The sequence below is a fragment of the Sinohyriopsis cumingii genome, chromosome 15 (genome assembly GCF_028554795.1).
Source record: "Sinohyriopsis cumingii isolate HCF-2022 chromosome 15, ASM2855479v2, whole genome shotgun sequence".
In the NCBI taxonomy this organism is placed as follows: Eukaryota; Metazoa; Mollusca; class Bivalvia; order Unionida; family Unionidae; genus Sinohyriopsis; species Sinohyriopsis cumingii.
The window spans coordinates 37625457-37643915 of NC_142975.1; the positions used below are offsets into that span (position 1 = coordinate 37625457).

Here is an 18459-nt window from a genome sequence, read left to right on the forward strand (position 1 = left end):
CTTCCACGCTGATTTGGTAGTCGTGAGGTCATAAGAATAAAATTGATAATCACATACAGACTCATCTTTAAGGACTGGTGCTTCCGTATAAAATGCTGTGTCGAATATACGTTTAAACGGTTTTATTATAATTATTTTTCGTCTAACACGAGGATTACCGCCTTCGGAAAACGTCGCTTCCTGATATTAAATTTGACATATTATGCCCTAATTCACTGGGTCCTTGATCTGCTAGTGATGCCAGTTTCTGATTTGCAGCTTGATTTATTATTTTACTGACATTTGCAGGCATAACTTCAGTGCTTTGTAATTTCACTGGTTGTGGTCGGACCGCTTGCTGTCTGCGTATTAATCGTGCTAGTCTTTCTTTCATTGCCGAGATTGCTTTACCAGCAACGTTGACGATTGTACCAGGAGCTTTTTCACGAACAACGTCAATAGCTTTCATCGATAATTGTTTTGCGACAGGTACTACTTTTGGAGCTAACCTTCTGAATAATCCCTGTACATCATCACCAAGTCCATCTCCATAAATCACTCTGTTGGTTGGTAATCGTGAGTTTATTACCCTGACCATGACAGATCCAAGCTGAGTATTGTGATCGATCATCTTATTTTACTTGCAATTTATCATTGTGACAACTAGTCATTTAGTCAAGGTTGTCAACGAGTTCATCAATAAGTTCCCGGTAAATGCTAATATCCACGATACCACCTGTGATTAATAGTTGACAAATATCAGCTGCTTCATTAATTATTTGTGGAGAATTATTGCCAGCACGTTTTCCTCCTATGAGAACTTCTAGTCGTCCTACGTCAGAAAGAATAGTGTTAGGGCATGGAGTAACAAGACCATTTCCAGTAAAACCACTTCCGGTTGCTCCTTCTTCCTCACTTGTTGTTTCCGCGCTTTTCTTAAATAGTCTTAAGGGCGATTTTTCTACTTTTTTAAGTTGTTCTGTAGATTTTTCAAGTTCCGACATCAACGTTTGCTGCGGTGAAGAAGATTGTTGTTCTTTTTATGTGTTGCTGCGGTGGAGGAAGTTGATATGAAGGTTCCTGCTGGGTGTGTGTGTAGTCTTTGTTGTTGTTGAAGTTTTTGACTCCAAATAAAATTTATTTATGTCGTTAATATAATCAATGTGTACTTCGTCATTATTTCTAGCCTGGGGTTTGTTATAATACACGCGATATAGCCATTTAAAATAACTATCAGTATTTATGTTAAAGTACTAAGGTTTAAAATTTAGACATTTGAGGAAAACTATCAAATGCAACACGAGAAAAATATTTCTTTTTAACTGTTTCTCTAAGTTCTTCAACAACACCTTGTTAAATTTTTTAGTCAGTTCAATATTTTCTTTTCTTACTTTAGGTTTAGGTGCAAGTTCTTTTTCTACGCTGGCGATTTCAGTACGAACTCTGTCAATACTTTAAAATATTTCTTCGTCGACCCTGGGTGGGCTGGAGGTTGTGCAGCAGCTACGTCATTTGGAAGAACTCGTAAAATCTTTTTTGTTTGTTTAGTTCTTGCCGCTATTTTTCCAGTTTGTTCAGCAGTTTATTGTACTGACGCAAGTAGACCTTCAGTAGCCGCTACGACTTTTTCAGTAACTGTTGTGATAGGCTTAAATAATTGTTCTACACCTGCAGCGAATTCAACTTAGGATCCTTACCGTTCTTGTAGTTTTTTTTTTTTTTCTGCAAGAATCTCTCACGGGGAGAAATTTCTTAATTTCTTCTAGTCGCTGTCCAGCTAGACGTGCAGTGTAAGATTCTGGATCGACCATTATTTGTTATAACAATGATTTTAATTGATTGCAGCAGAGAGGGCGACGTCTCATAGTCGGCACCCAGTCACCGCAATGCCCCCCATGCGATTTTGTCTGTGATTTTCAGGAAGGCTTTTTTTTGTAATTCGAGGGTGAGTCAATTAGAGTCTGTTCGCCCTCTCTGCTACTTTCCTAAATTGACATAGGTCATGCTTTTTATAGATTATGATGATAACATTTTTACTGCACAATGTCAAATAAATGCAAAGCGAAACTAATAAAAGAAATTCTTCTCAGGTTAATTATACCTGCATAGAAATTTCATCCAACAGGGAAAGCAGTTTATCTATAAGCTGTAAGAACATTTTGACTGAAAATTGCTAATCTCCAAAAGCGCAAAGAATTCAAAATATACAAACATTATGCAGCAATTTAGATCAGTCATTCTGAGAAGAACAACACGCAACCTTTTTGTAAGTTTGGAAGAATCGGACTATGCATGATTCCAGCATTTACTATGGAATGATACTAAAAGGGATTCGAAACTGAATTGTTGACATAGAGATGGGTATCAACGAAACAATATGCCGTCTTTACTGACGCTTCTATGAATAGAGATATATTTTCTTTATTATAATATTGAAAACAGAGTTTGAGAAAAATATCTCGCTTAATAACTTACCCTGCTCCTGCCTGATTAGAAGGGTGATTCGTCACATTTTCAAAATTCTAATAAACTGAGAACCAATTTTATTGCGATTACAGTGTGAATTTTACAGAACTTCCCTTTATCTTTGTCTTTCATATTTTTGGTGAATTTGTTTTACACACTAAACAGTTTTTTAACCTCATATCACATTAATTAACCACTGGATGACTTTAAATCATTCAAACCGGTTTGAGGAAATTGTTTATAATCATTTAACATTTCGGTGTGGGTAAGTGCTAATCATGTCAAACACGTTCATCTTTAAACAAATATGGTACAACGTAATAAATAATTTTAGTTATCTCGGCTCTGATGAACGGTCAATGTTCAGCCCAAAGCCTGTTAGTCATGAACATTATCGAAATACATAATACGCACTGCATGACACTTTGCTGCAAATTGCATCAGTATTCATATAAGTGAATGTGTCTTTGATTTTAAGCTCATTCATTTGTACATAGTTTTCTTTTATACGAAACATGACATTGAAGTATATGGTCTATTATTTTCATCAGTAAGAAAATCCATATTAAGCGAGCTTACAAATGCAGTATTTTGTATAATACGTCAGTATCCTCATCTGAAAAGAATAGATTATTTCCTGTATAAGATCATTGTATTATATGCGTCAAGTACTGTCATTAAAGTTTGTATTTCTGCAACAAAATATTACTAATATGTTCAATAATTTGTCAAACAAAAATCTTGATTGGTCTGTTATTTATCACTATCTAGGTAAACAAACAGCGCTAGGCAGGAATATGTTGACTGGTCGGCTTCTCTATCCTTTTTGAATGTTTTTGTCTTATAAATTTAACTGCATCCTGCATCCATTAATTTTCCTTGGAAACATCCATTATTTCTAGACTTGCTGTACTATCAGGTTTGCTGAATGGTTTATTAAGCAGCTAATCATTTTAACGGTGAATATCGCTCCTTGATTTGACTGGATCTGAATCAACGATTGAAGGACTTTTTTCGGTCGCGAATGAATGTACCGCAGTTATGTATCCTTCATTATCTGATGTCTCAACAGATTTGTCAAAGACTACACAATCGGTTTCAACAGTATTCAAGTAACAGACACGTTCTTTGTTCCCCATGTCAACTTCAACAGCAGAAATATAACCTGCATTTGTTAAACTCTCTATTGTAGATTGAAGTTCTTGTGAAAATCTTTCTTGTATCGAATGCGTAACTTCATGCCAGCATTCATGGAGCTCGGTGTGATCTCCTATAAACGATACGTGCCGTCGTTCCGTTGACTTGTCATATGCTGTATCGTGTTCATTTCCGAAATGCATGCTTTTCCTGACTCGAGCCAGCAATGAAGAAAGTCTGTCCATCGGTGGGTTTGGGAGTCTTCGACGAAAGGTTTGATGTTCAATGCGCTTCTTACTTAAATGATGAATGTTTTTGGTCATTGGCAGCTTACTAGTTTCCATATTAATATCTTTCTCATCTATCGAGTCGTACATGATTTCTTCTGTGCCATAAGTGGCCTTTTCAGCTTCCTTTGAGAAACAGAATTTCCTTGAAGAAAGACGGAAAAAAGGGTTAGGACAAATATTTACAATAATTTAGATCTGTATCGGACAAAACAGAGACTGCCTGTTGCGAACGTGAAATTGACAATTCTATGTGACCCTCGCCACGAACCTGTTGAATATACAAAGTTCAAAAGTCAAGAGGACTTTATACCTCACATCTGATCACATCTATTTGTGCGCGTATCTTGTGACAAAAACTTGAGAATTCTATATTTATGAACATTGGCTTTAGGTGCGGAACTACGACTACATTGAAACATACTGCACTCGTCATAGCGTAATTTGACTGCAAAACAGCAGAAACTGTATACTGGTCGTCAGGACAATAGCATGCATCTCTAGAGACAGAGAGAGAGACAGAGAGAGACAAAGATACAGACAGACAGACAGTGAGAGAAATAAAATGATCTTGTAATGGAATGGCATCTTGATGGAAGAAATAAAATGATAATTGAGTGCTTAAAATTATTAAAGCATATCCCTTGTGCATAAACAACTTTGATATATGTATCAATATTTTGATTAACACAAAATATGTCATTAAAACGGAAAAGCAATATCGACCCAGGCCTCAACTATCGACTTTCATCTAGGATTAATCTAGTGAAATCATTTTTGTTGTTGTTGCTTACAATATAAGAATGGAAGAAAAACATAACCTCTCTACCACTTTTGTTAGACATATGCCGTACTGTAGAAAGCAAAATTAATATTAAAAAGTTACCATCAGGTAAAAAGTAATTAATAATATAACTATCTACTTTTAGTCCCACCATCTAACCCCTAATCCGCATACACGAGAGTCTAACATCATTCTAAAAATGGCAAAGATAACAACATGAAACAATATCCCGCATGCAGATAGGCACAACATGAGAGTCTAACTACATTTCCAAAATGGCAGAGTACAGCATGAAAGTCTAACTATATTGCACATGCAAATAGGCACAACACGAGAGTTTAACTTTATTCATAAAATGGTGAAGTACAACATGAAAATCTATCTATATTCCAAATGCTTGTAGGTACAATATGACCGAATGTATTAAATAGGTACAAGATGAGTATCTGAATAAATTCCGAAATCCTGTAGGTACAAATGTGACCGAATGCTAACATGCATGATATGAGCATCTGAATATATTCCGAATGTCAATAGGTACAAATATGACCGAATGTAAATAGGTACAAGATGAGTATCTGAATAAATTCCGAAATCCTGTAGGTACAATATGAGCATCTGACTACATTCCGAATGCCAATAGGTACAGATATAACCAAATGTAAATAGGCACAAGATGAGTATCTGAATAAATTCCGAAATACTGTAGGTACAATATGAGCATCTGACTACATTCCGAATGCCAATAGGTACAGATATGACCGAATTTAAATAGGTACAACATGATTATCTAACTACATTCTGGATGTCAACAGCTACAAAAACAGCTTCTAACTACATTCCAAATGCCTATAGGTACAAACTGAGCATCTAACTACATTCGAAATGCCTATGCGTACAATATTTATTGCCTTTTCTATTGAATAGTTTATAAACGACAACAAGCGATCACTGATTGCTGTCCTCGGATTATATCCAGCAATGATATGGTTCTCTCTACAGTTAAATACATTGGTGAAAAGACACTATGAAAATTAAAACATTCTGTCAATCTATCGTTTCTCTTATATTAGCTTGCAAAATTGCCGTAACACTTGTCACGGGATATTATCCAATGACGTCATAAATATGCTGTTGCATAAACTTGAGTTTTACTTCAAGATTAGTAACATCTTTTGGCTCATAGTTAACTGTACAAAGATAGAACTATGTGAAATGTTTAATGACACAAATATGGTTAGATAGCATAAGAAGACGAGAAAGACGGCTTAGAATGATACGGTACGGTCGGAAATGGTACGCTGACCCTATAGCATAGATGTTATACGAATGGTTATTTTCAAATGTTTAGAATTTATACAAAAAACAAGATTGAAGGACTGTTAGAATCGATACGAAACAGGAATGGCTCTCAAAGCAAATGAAAGGATCAAAAATGGTCTGGAAAGGAAAAGGGCAAACATGTTTGTAAACGCCAAAACAAGTAATTAAATTGTTATTTTTTAATGTGCATTAAGTGGCGAACATCTATTAGCAAAGGAGATCAAAGAAGAATAAATAAAAGTTATACTAGTTATCGTATCAGAATATCACTTCGATTAATGTAAATGGTGATGATACGAGACTGGGACTTGATACTGATATGTGCCAATCGAAATTATTTCTCAAAAATAAAGTTCTTTTGATTGGTTGACACGAAATCTATTTGAGCTCAAGACGAAGAATCTCCAAATATGTCTTTCTGAAGGTTAAGCAGCATCAGTTTTCTAGCAACTCTTTCTGTGATATAAGAAAATGCTTTCGTTTAATACAAACAATGGAACATTAACCCATACGTCAACCAGCAACGTCTTCAGGGGAGGTAACAATGTCGATAGGAAGATGCTAAAAAGAGAGTGGGGCGAGTGGATGTAGTATACTTACGATTTTCTTTTCTGCACTATGAGAACACTAATCAATAAGACAATGACGAATGCCATCGGTGGTGCAGCAATTTGTATTATAACATCTGAAAAAGAAAATCACAATAATACAACGGATAATAGAACTACTTCTCCAGAATAAATGGTAAACGACAGATCTACCGGAAGACAGTTTGTGTTTTTTTTTTTTGTATCGAATAGATTCAGAAATATATAATTATATTTCAAGGTAGAGAGTGTGACTTATTGATTTATAGATAGAACACCATATTTTGAGGTGGATAAAGACACACACACACACACACACACACACACACATATATATATATATATATATATATATATATATATATATATATATATATATATATATATATATATATATATATATATATATATATATATATATATATATATATCATATGTGCTATGAAAAGGTCGTCTCAAACAATTAACGACGATATCGGTTTTCTAATCCCGAGTCCTCGAATATTCACGAGATTGTCAATATGTAGGTTTCCTTGGAAACGTGTTTTTATTATTTTTGTAGGAGACCACTCATGACAAGACTGCTTCTGAATATATTTACTACTGTTCAAACCGTAATAAATTTTCAGCAATGGTCCGATTCCCTAGTACTTCAAAAAACGTCAATCAACCCCGCACCATTATGTAAACGTTCCGTTATGTTTGATGTGCAATAAACGCTCCAGAACACTCGGTTAAACGTCGTTCTTCAATTTTCCCCCAAAAAGTATCCTGCGATCATACGAACTTTTACCAGACACTCGAAACCAAATATCAACCTATCCCATCCACTCTGTAGGGTCCATCCTCAATTTCCTCAAAACCATTAATTTGCTGAATTCGGTTTACTTTACAGAGAACAAACTACATATGTTAAATACAATTAAAATATCTCTCAAAATCCAAACCCCTCTTAACGGTTTGTATGTATATGATTTAATGAATTTGTCCGATCCGCCATATTGGATCTTCTCTTTCCTTTCTAAGTTTTTGAGGCCGGCAAATTCTATAGTACCTGACGATCGAATATTCTTGTCAAAGGTCTCAAAAGGTATGATGAACTTATAACAAAATGCTAGCAATAATTCAAGTTAACATACTGTCTTTATTACAGCGTAATGTGTTGTTTTTTCAGGAGTAATTTGTCTTTGCATTTTTGAGTTACTTTTTTCCTATCATATTTGCATCATTTACGTACTACGCAAGTGACATATATACATTCAGATATCCTTATCAATGTTACCTATATTCACTTGCCTATAATACTATATGTATTTAGCTAATCAGTTATGCTATGCTATACAGTCTAATTACGTAGTAAAGACCCTCAAGCAACACATTTTGTTATTAATGTAATGAATGACTTGTCAATGCTATAGTTTAGATAAACGTATTGTGATTTGGATGAACCAGTTACAGCCTTCGTCTCTAATAGATGGTTGATAGGATGTATGTTGGTCATTAGGCTGATACTGATACTTTACTGACAGCTATATTTATATAATACATTATTAATTCAGCCAGCCAGCCATAAATCCAGAAAAACGTTTCTGTTTACTAAGAAATTAATCAACAACCAAACCAAATAGATAACTAGATAACAATTTAACTAGCTGCACAGCGTAATATTGTATTGAATTACTTAACAAAATACATACTTGCTAGTTTGGCAAGGCACTTTACCCCAGTTGTCTGGACAATAAATAACATTCCTGCGTTTTTGTACCGTAAAACACAGACCAAATTAAACCGCATGCTTGCTCATTTACGTATCTGTCTACTAAACATTCATCCAGACAACCCTCACTAGTTCTTGCTTGCAACAAACTAATCAGCAATTCGACAGCCAACTAACTAGATAGCTAGTTCTGTAGCTGGCGTACGCACTAAGGCATGAATTACTTTTTTTAATGACTTAATTACTTATGACTTGGGCACGGTACTCCATACCAAAGGTATCGGCACTAAATAACTTCACTACTACGTAAAGCACCCAACCCAACCAAACACTTACTCACTTACTTACATACTTGCTTAGAAAGTGGTTAGAAATCTGGGGAAGGCAAAGATTAAAAGCGAAAGAAACCTATAAGCATAAACACAAAATAGGTAAGATTTTACCCAATCATTTAGCAAGGTCTGTAACATCTATAGGAACGAAGATGCATAGAAAACATGATATGGAGCTATCGAGTTATCGATTGATCGTGCGTTCAACAGCTATCTCTGAGCCATGAATATTGTCCTGAATCGAATGAAATGCACAACATGTCTACACAGAACAAAATGTTGTATTCAAGGTCTAGTCTTAATAATCCAGATATATAGACTATCATTAGCTATCGCTGATTAAATAGATGTCAGAAATATGGGTTGAAGCAAAGACTGAATTTAAGACAGGTTCTGTAATGTTAGAAAACAGCTGCTGTTCTACGTCACGTGTTTACAAATATATCCAATATGATATGTTTATCATATGTGACACATAGTAACTTGAATATTAAAGGGACATAACTTGGCAGAAAACTGGAAAATAGGTGGTCAAGAGACAAGTTCAAAAAGACCAATCGATGATGTTTGATCTGTAGGACGTCTAAACATGCCAAATACTTTCCGAGCTGTGTCGGTTACAACCCTAATTGGTGGACGAATGCACGAAAAGGCGGTTGGTCATTGATAGCCACTACTATCCATTACTAGCTTCTAACAACAAAGCAGATCGAAATGAAAATCTTTGCAATTTAAAGAGTATACGTTTCATCATGAATACCTTGTTTATACGTCAGAGTTTTTTCCGCGTGCCATTTAGCATAAAATCTAGCGTAGCTCATACTCGGTTCATGCGTGAGGGAGATATGGAGGGTATTGGAGCTGGATCGATGGACTGCAAACGTATAGCTTTTACATAGAACCTTCGAAGCACTGGAGTCTGTCTCTGTCACCTTATGAAAAGAAATAAGTTTTGATAGTGTACTTCTAAAACTTCTCTGAAAAATATGTCTTAAAACTTAATAAGATCTTGATAATCTTTGGTCCGTTTTCGGTATCTCTATTATGGCCATTTTTCTAGACTAGTCTGATAAATTTACGTGTAATACCTGCATCCTATATAGTACATTACTGGACAAAAGCACGGCTATTTGCGTTCCTTAATAATACCGTTTATATTCACGATAAACTTAGATTTCGTACTTGCAAATGTCTGATGCTAGCCGCAAATGTAAGTGACAATGAGCTTAGATAGCCAATGAAACACGAACCACGTTGCTCTGTGTTTCTCAATAATGTCTCTCCATTACTGTGTTTGATATCTTTACTAAGTATTAAGAAAATATATGAATAACCGATAGAAAATCTAGTTCTGAAATAAATGCTTTTGAAAATAGCAGAAATTAATGACGTCATAGAGATAACGACATCAAAATAATAGAGTATGGACGCCAGTGTATCGTCATGTAAAGTAGGATAACAGTGAGACAAGTCGGACAGAAATTTCAAACATTTATGTATGTTAGTAGGATAACAGTGAGATGAGGTCATACATAAATTTATAACATTTAAGTATGTGTAATAGGATAACAATCAGACGAGGTCAGACATAAATTTCTAACATTTATATGTTGTAGTGGGATAACAGTGAGACGAGGTCAGACAGAAATTTCTAACATTTATAAATGTGTAGTAGGATTACTGTGAGACGAGGTCAGACAGGAATTTCGAAAATTTATATATTTGTAGATATATGTGTAGTGGGATAACTGAGACGAGGTTAGACAGAAATTTCTAACATTTATACATGTGTAGTAGGATTACAGCGAGACGAGGTCAGACAGGAATTTCTAAAATTTATATATTTGTAGATATATGTTAAGTGGGATAACAATGAGACGAGGTCAGACAGAAATTTATACGATTTAAGCAGCAGAGGGGGCGAATCGGACATTTTGTCCAATCGTCATTTTGCTTAATTATTACTTCTGCACTCAGCGGATCCGGTGTAGTCAGCGCCTGGTAAAAAAAAAACGACGACGTCGTTGGGGGATCGTTCAATCGTCATTTGGTTTAATTAACACCTTCTGCGCGCCGATCCCCAGCGTCGTCAGCGTCGTCAGCGTCCGGTAAGCACGTCGACGACCGCGTCGATGTCATCGCCCCCTCTGCTGCTAAGTGGTTATTTACAATGAAAATTATTTACAACTAACCGAATATTTGGTCAAGTCCGATACGATATCGTGTCCGAGGATCATGTAAATTTATCGTTATGAATCCATGTGGGGTCGACTGAGCATGACTAAAAAAGTTTCGAAAAACATTAAAGTCCATGTCACCGCCGCACCATGTCTGCCAAATATTTCGTAGCGTGTGTGTATCAACGCCGTTGAATACAGCAAGAATATTGCAGTTATCTCTGATTACTTTTGGAATCTGAGTGTATCGTTGAGTGACATATATCACGTCAGTGTTTTTATGCCTGCCTCTGGAAAATATCCTAGCTGGGTTCTTTTGATTGTCTAACATAACATCATCGTACACGACTAGATTGTTAACGTCGCCATCAATATCATCAATACCCGGTGCATCATTGATATCCGTAATAAACTCAATAACATTCTTTTTAGCGATCGCTGATGCATTCTCGTTGAAATCTTTCAACACCTCGTAGCATCGTTGATCATCTACGCTAGGAGCAACCAAATACAACTTATCCCACTTCATCCATCTCATTATTAAATTGAGTAACAATTGCGTCTTGCCGGATCCAGATGGTCCGATGATAATCATCCGGATCGAGTTTGGTAACGCTGCAACATGCTTAACTGGTTCTCTTGTTTTAGTCGCCGAAAAATCAATTATATTCATATCTCTATACATAAATTATGGATCTATATTGTGTGAAGTGTAGAGTGCGTACTGGCACAAATGATATGACAACCGTTACGACAAGAAATAACAGATCGGCGCTTACTGGTAAGTGTGTACAATGCGGTACAAAGAAATTTAGATTTATTTCTATTAGACCCGGAGATGTTTTAAAAAAAAGCGAGGAGGTGACATCGCAGCCAAATTGGCAAAACTCCCCGGAACACCGTGGGCAAAGTATCCAGGAGAAAAACACCTCCCAGGATATAACTACTGTGGCCCCGGAACACGATTAGATATTAGACTCGATGATCAAAATCAGCCCAAACCCGGTGAGTATCCAATAAACGCTATCGATAAGGCGTGTCATGCTCATGATGTTGCTTACAAAAGTAGCGATCTGCAACAGCGTCATATCGCGGATGTAAAATTAATTCACGCGCTAAATGCTATTCCTGATAAATCCGTCAAAGAAAAATTGGCCTCATGGTTGGTAAAATCGGCTATGAAAGGTAAATTAATGATTGGCGCTGGTAATTAATAACAATCATCCAAGAAAAACGATGGATTCCATCTATTATTCTCCGAGAGGATACTGGAAGGGGAAGGCCGCAATTGGTAAGCTTGCAAGCGCTGCAAAGGTAACAAAGACCACTGCGGCTAATTGGTTATCCAAACAGGCTATATGGCAAATCTATCTACCACCGCCTAAACAAATCAACTTCTCGCGCTTTGATGTCAGCGTACCTAATGAAGTTCATCAGGCTGATATACTATTTCTGCCGCATGACAACGGTTACAAATACGCGCTAACCGTGATTGAATGTGCTCGTGGCGATTTCATCATCGCGGAAACCACCTCATGTGGTTGTAAACGAATACACTAGTGGGAAATTTAGAGACAATTACATTAGATAATAATGATTGATATTTGGGGACGACCGGTTTCGGCGCTGAAAAAGCCCACGGAAACGCCTACCACCGATGACATAAAAAAACTAATCGAGGATGAAATCGCTGATACGTTGAATTTAACAAGTGTTGACCCAGGTGAAATAGTTGTATTTCAAGACCGCCAGGGTAAATTGAAATCCAGTAATGTGTCGCTGGATGACGTTTTAATACGACATCCTAATGTCGCCAATGGCACTATCGCGTTGTATACCGGCGACGGACGACTCAAACCGGGTAAACATATATCGGAGGTGATGAATGAGATAACATCCGTTCGAGACAGACTTACATCGTTGAATATATCTATGATCGAATTCGACGCGCGGGTGAAAAAATCTGTCACCGATATACAACTCACTACCGCTAGTTTTTTTGGGACCCCGACGGTAACCGAACCAAATCTTGCAACAATAAAGAATACTATTTCGGAGTTTACGACGCTGTCGGGCCAATTTTACACGTTACGAAAAAATGTTAACAGGATCGATGACAACTTTGATAAATTCTTTGGTAAAAAAAATACCAAGCCGGATGAAATCACAATAACTATAAATGATATCATTGCGTATAGACAGGAAATAGAAACAATCAAAACTAATGTTGCAACGAGCAAAGGGAATGTAGACGCGCATGAACGAGAAATAGGAATAATCGGCGCTAATGTTGCAACGATCATAAATAATGTAGACTCGCATGGACGGAAAATAGAAACAATCAAAACTGATGTTACAACGATCATAAATAATATGGACGCGCATACACAGGAAATAGGAACAATCAAAACCGATATTGAAGCGAGCAAAAAGAGTGTGGACGCGCATACACAGGAAATAGGAACAATCAAAACCGATATTGAAGCGAACAAAAAAAATGTAGACGCGTATTGGCGGGGAATAGAAACAATCAAAACTGATGTTGCAGCGAACAAAAAAGGTATAGACGTGCATACATATGAAATAGAAACAATCAAACTTGATGTTGCAGCGAACAAAAAAAGTATGACCGAGAATACACGGGAAATAGAAACAATCAAAACTAATGTTATAACGGTCATAAATAATGTAGACGCGCATGGACAGAGAATAGAAACAATTAACACTAACGCTATAGCGAGCAAAAAAAGTATAGACGTGCATGAAGGGGAAATAGAAGTACTCAAAATTAATGTTATAGCGAACAAAAAAAGTATAGACACGCATATACAGGAAATAAATACACTCATTACTAGGGTTGCAGCGAACAAAAAAGATGTGGACACGCATATACAGGAAATAGGAACGATTAAAACTGATGTTGAAGCGATTAAAGACGGGCTACCGAGAGTAGCAGAGCAATTCGAAAAAATAAAAATCCCTCATGAGAACATCATCAACACAGTATACACAATTCGGCATGGATCATTCGATTGGACTCCTACACAGAATACAGTAAATATTACCGCAACTGTTAAGGGTATTTATCGATTGACACTGGTTTCAATGATGCAGTTTAATATATTATCGTCGAGTTCATCCGGGTTTAACAATACAATATCAACAATTATAGACAAGAACGCAACTGAACTGTTTACAATTTATGCCGTTGATAGAAATCTAGCCGGGGCAAACATTACATGGTATGTGGAATTTGCAGCGAATCTAAGTAATTAAAAACACTAGCTCTTTTAAAATAAAAATGACCACCAAGGAAATTGAATCAGAGGTATCACCGACGTCACATCAATATCGATTCGATACCGCAAAAGAATTCTCCGCGAACTTAAAAACGCTTTCCGAACAATACCGTGCAAAAATAAAAAAATACCGTCGTAAAATAACCGCCATCGACGCGGTCGTGTACTCGGTGTCGGGTATAGTAGCTGGCACCGGTGTTATTTTATCCACGGTGACCACGATAGCCCCGATCGCTGTTCCAATCGCTGTCTCCGCGATGACAACAGTTGCTGGAGTCGCCAACGCAATCACTAGGAAGATATCATCGTGTTTTCAGAAAAAACTCAACGAGTATACAGTAAAACATCAAATAGTATCCGACGCGTACTCGAAATTATCCGGGTTGATCTCGTTGTCAATTGATAATTTGTTCGTATCCGATGTTGAATTCTCCACGATGGTCCAGTTGTATAGCTCCGCGATGTCAAAAATCGAGGATTTTCAACTGGAAGCCGGAACCACCTGGTTGTTGAAATTAGACACTAAAGACAACGAATAATAATAATGTCGCTGAACCCCGAAGGGTTTCAATTACTTCAGCGGATCGCGGAGAACACCACTCCGGTACAAACAAATATGATATCAATAACGTCAACGAAACCCGAATTCAGTGTGAACTTCCCGTCGCCGGTTCCAGTGAAGGAAATAGCGCTGGCAAAATTGCGAGTATATCACAGTTGGCCTAATATTCGAGCGGACGCATTTAACGGACAACAACCTAATAACTCGCTGGTTTTTGCACGGAAAAATAAACCCGATGGGACCCCAGACTGGGAGGAGGTTACAATACCAACTGGGTCATACCAAATAGAACAAATTAATGAAGAATTTCAACGCAGGATAAAATCGATCACAGGAAAAGAATCAAAAATCGCTATTACGGTTCATGAACCGACGTTATCGTCGACGATTGAAATAAGCACACCGGGGTATACGGTTGATATCTATAACAGTTCAATAAGAACCATACTTGGATGGCCTAAGAATCCACCTCATGAAAGTCCGCGGGAATTTCACACGAATGAGCAATCGTATCATAAGATTGATTCCACTTATCAAATTGATTTGCCTATTATAAAAAGCGTGTTATTATTACCCAGTAGGTTTACATTTCAAGACAGGAATACCATGCAATGGATATTTTCGTATAAGGAAACTCCTAAATTGTCCGACGCGGCCATAATTAGTTTAAGTGATATTAATAAGTATTTTATCGGGATTAATCGTGATTACCAATTACAACTAGGACGGCTATGGGAAACAAAAGCACAAAAACACGTTGAGGCGTTAAATCAACTTATATCAGACATGGAATATATCAATGAACGAATCGTTAAAGCAATATCCGATAGCAGCGATGATAATAAACAAAAATTCCTAACCGAGTATAATATCGCAGAAGCCGATTTATCCGATTTCAAGTTTCCAGGATACAACGCGCCAGAACTAAGAAAGTCTCTTAATGATTTTCTCAGTCCATCAACTCATATCCTCAGACACGATAACGGGGATGATGGTAGGCATATTGCCCCGTACAACGTAAATATCGCATCGGTGATAGCAATCAATCTAGTGTGTGATGCTATCGAAGGGAGTTACCAGGTGGATACCAATCAATCAAATCAAGCTCAACAGGGATATATCCTTTATTCATTTTCACCAACAGCCCCTCCGGGATATTTAATCGTTGAGAATCCGATTAATCCGGTCTATATGCGATGCCATGATCGGTTTTTAACGAGAATTAATTTTAAACTCACCGATCAGTCAAATAACCTAATTGATCTACAGGAGGAGGAGTTAGTGATCACTCTGTTTGTAAGATCATAAAGACCCTCATTGTAAATAACTTCTTAGCAGCAGAGGGGGCGATGACATCGACGCGGTCGTCGACGTGCTTACCGGACGCTGACGACGCTGGGGATCGGCGCGCAGAAGGTGTTAATTAAACCAAATGACGACGCGACGATCCCCCAACGACGTCGTCGTTTTTTTTTTTACCAGCGCTGACTACACCGGATCCGCTGAGTGCAGAAGTAATAATTAAGCAAAATGACGATTGGACAAAATGTCCGATTCGCCCCCTCTGCTGCTATTTATATGTGTAGGATCTTGTTCTCGTCTGCAGAACAACGCTAAACAATATCTCAATAATTTATCACATGATTGTTGTCGTTCATCACATGACGTCCATATTAGCGTTTTGTCTAGTACATCATCACTTAGACTTATTTATATTACGTCATATGTTTCAATAAGTCACAATTGTCTGCATTTTTATATAGTTTATTCATGTACTCATCTGATGTATCTGCGTTTCAATATCTTTTTTAGGTTTAGGAAGTCCTTCCTCTGACTCTTCCTCTCTCTGAATATGGACTGTATATCTGTAGCGTATATTTACTCTTTTATATGCTTTATGGGCTTATATCTGTGGCGTATATTTAGTCCTTTCATGCTGTATGGACTGTATATTTAGTCCTTTTCATGTTTTGTGTGTACCGATTTGGAGTCATTTTGTTTATAACACACTTTGCTGCCAAGAATGTGCAAACAATAAACATTCATTTTCCATCGTTGTTTCATAAGGGCATTCCAACCTGCGTATGGCGCAACGTTCACAATCTAGGGTGCAATCTTCTTATTCTATAACGGTGCACATGAAGGACTTTATTATTCTCTCATTCCTGTAGACGTATGATCCTGGGTTCCAGTGCGGAACACCTGTGCATGAGAGATCTGTCCTATCTCAGACGTGACCTTTAATCTGACTCGTGGACTATTGTGCCCTTAGTGCTGACAAAATAGCAGGCACTTCCCGATATCCATCTGCACCTCAACATTCTTTTACAATAATCAAAACAAAGATTAATTGCAAAATATCCTAAAGCGAGCAGTGGTGGACCTTAACGTGCTCTCAAACAGGCTGTTTCGCACTGTGATCAGCCAAAACGCAAGCACGTCCTCTCGAATACGAATTCTAGTCAAATAAGCCGTTTGTTTAATTGTTTGTTATTTTAAACTGCTATTTACGTTATTATTTATAAGAGTTAAATACATTCTAGGCCAAAGATGAATCGTATGTCTCGATTAATCTTATGGATAGGAGTGGACTTTATTCTTACCTGTTCTCATCTGCATCATTGCGCCTTCTATTAGCACTAAAATTCGGACGGTGTGTACTGCCATTACCACAGCATTTTCAACCACTGTTATTGAAAATCTGAAGGTCACTTAAAGTTTACAACGAATATTTCAACGCAAGCCGATCTTCTTAACCTCCGACCTAAGCTTAAACGGTTTTGTTAACGGAAGTTGTGTTTATTTGAAAGTTATATCTATATTCAGAATAAGCAAATTTTACTTTGCACCTCATTTTTCGCTTGGAAATGTGAGAAAAAGATTCCTTTATTATGCTCCAGTATAGGATAGGAAATTCCTCTTTTGAGATCAAGCGTTTGTCTCGGGAAAAGCCTCATGTCATCTCCGACACCAATGCAAGACAATGATTATTTTAATATTTCATTAATTTTCTACAAATGCTGCAAATAACGTGGCCTACCATATTATTATCGTCAGTCAAGAAATATGTAACATTTCAAAATACCTATTCATGTGCCCAAATAATTCCAAGAGGAATTAATCGTTCTAAGTTAAAACCTGACCGACCTGTATAATGGCCGACTTTCGTAAACATATTTACTAATAATTATATTATTAGTAACTGTTAAGACGTATCTAAGCATCTATTTATAGAACCTATGCAAGTTTTGTTCTACAAATCCAACTATAGACAATTATTAAAATTTATAGTCATGAATAGAAATTCAAAAATTTAGAAACAAATCATGTACCTGGAGTCTCTCTCTCTCTCTCTCTCTCTCTCTCTCTCTCTATATATATATATATATATATATATATATATATATATATATATATATATATGCATCTTGTTGCCCATATGATTCATCTTCTGTTTACGTTGTCGCTGATGCTGCGCAGTCTTTGCATTTTATATACATATGGTACATAACTTACAAGGGGATAAACTTATATAAGACCTTTACCTGTACATACGGCGGGCATGGAGTTTTGTCGTTTGAAGTCATTTGAAGAGTGTAATTAAGGGTTATAGTGTGTCCATGTGAAACCCGGATAGTCCAGTTGCATCTTACTTCATGGTCATAGTCAACAGGATAGTCTGGGCTTGCCAGCTCTCCGCTGTTCGATTCAAAAGTCTCGCCACATTCTGTAAGTGGAGGAAATGGTCAATGGAACTAAACCCTCCAGATGGTTTGTGTAGTAAGGACGTTTCTCTTCCTTGTTATAGA

General features: G+C 36.9%; 1 protein-coding gene across 2 annotated transcripts in view; it reads right to left on the reverse strand.

The window, feature by feature from the left end:
- Window positions 1-2499: 2499 nt before the first annotated feature.
- LOC149781627 (bone morphogenetic protein 1-like) overlaps window positions 2500-18459 on the reverse strand; it is a 73361-nt gene continuing 57401 nt past the window's right edge. For both annotated transcript variants that reach the window (XM_089935685.1, XM_089935683.1), the window contains exons 11-14: window positions 18196-18377; window positions 9373-9544; window positions 6577-6661; window positions 2500-4014 (exon numbers count right to left, since the gene is read on the reverse strand). In XM_089935685.1, coding sequence (XP_089791811.1) covers window positions 3399-4014; window positions 6577-6661; window positions 9373-9544; window positions 18196-18377 — 1055 coding nt within the window. In that variant the 3' untranslated portion in view covers window positions 2500-3398. The remainder of the gene's footprint in view (window positions 4015-6576; window positions 6662-9372; window positions 9545-18195; window positions 18378-18459) is intronic.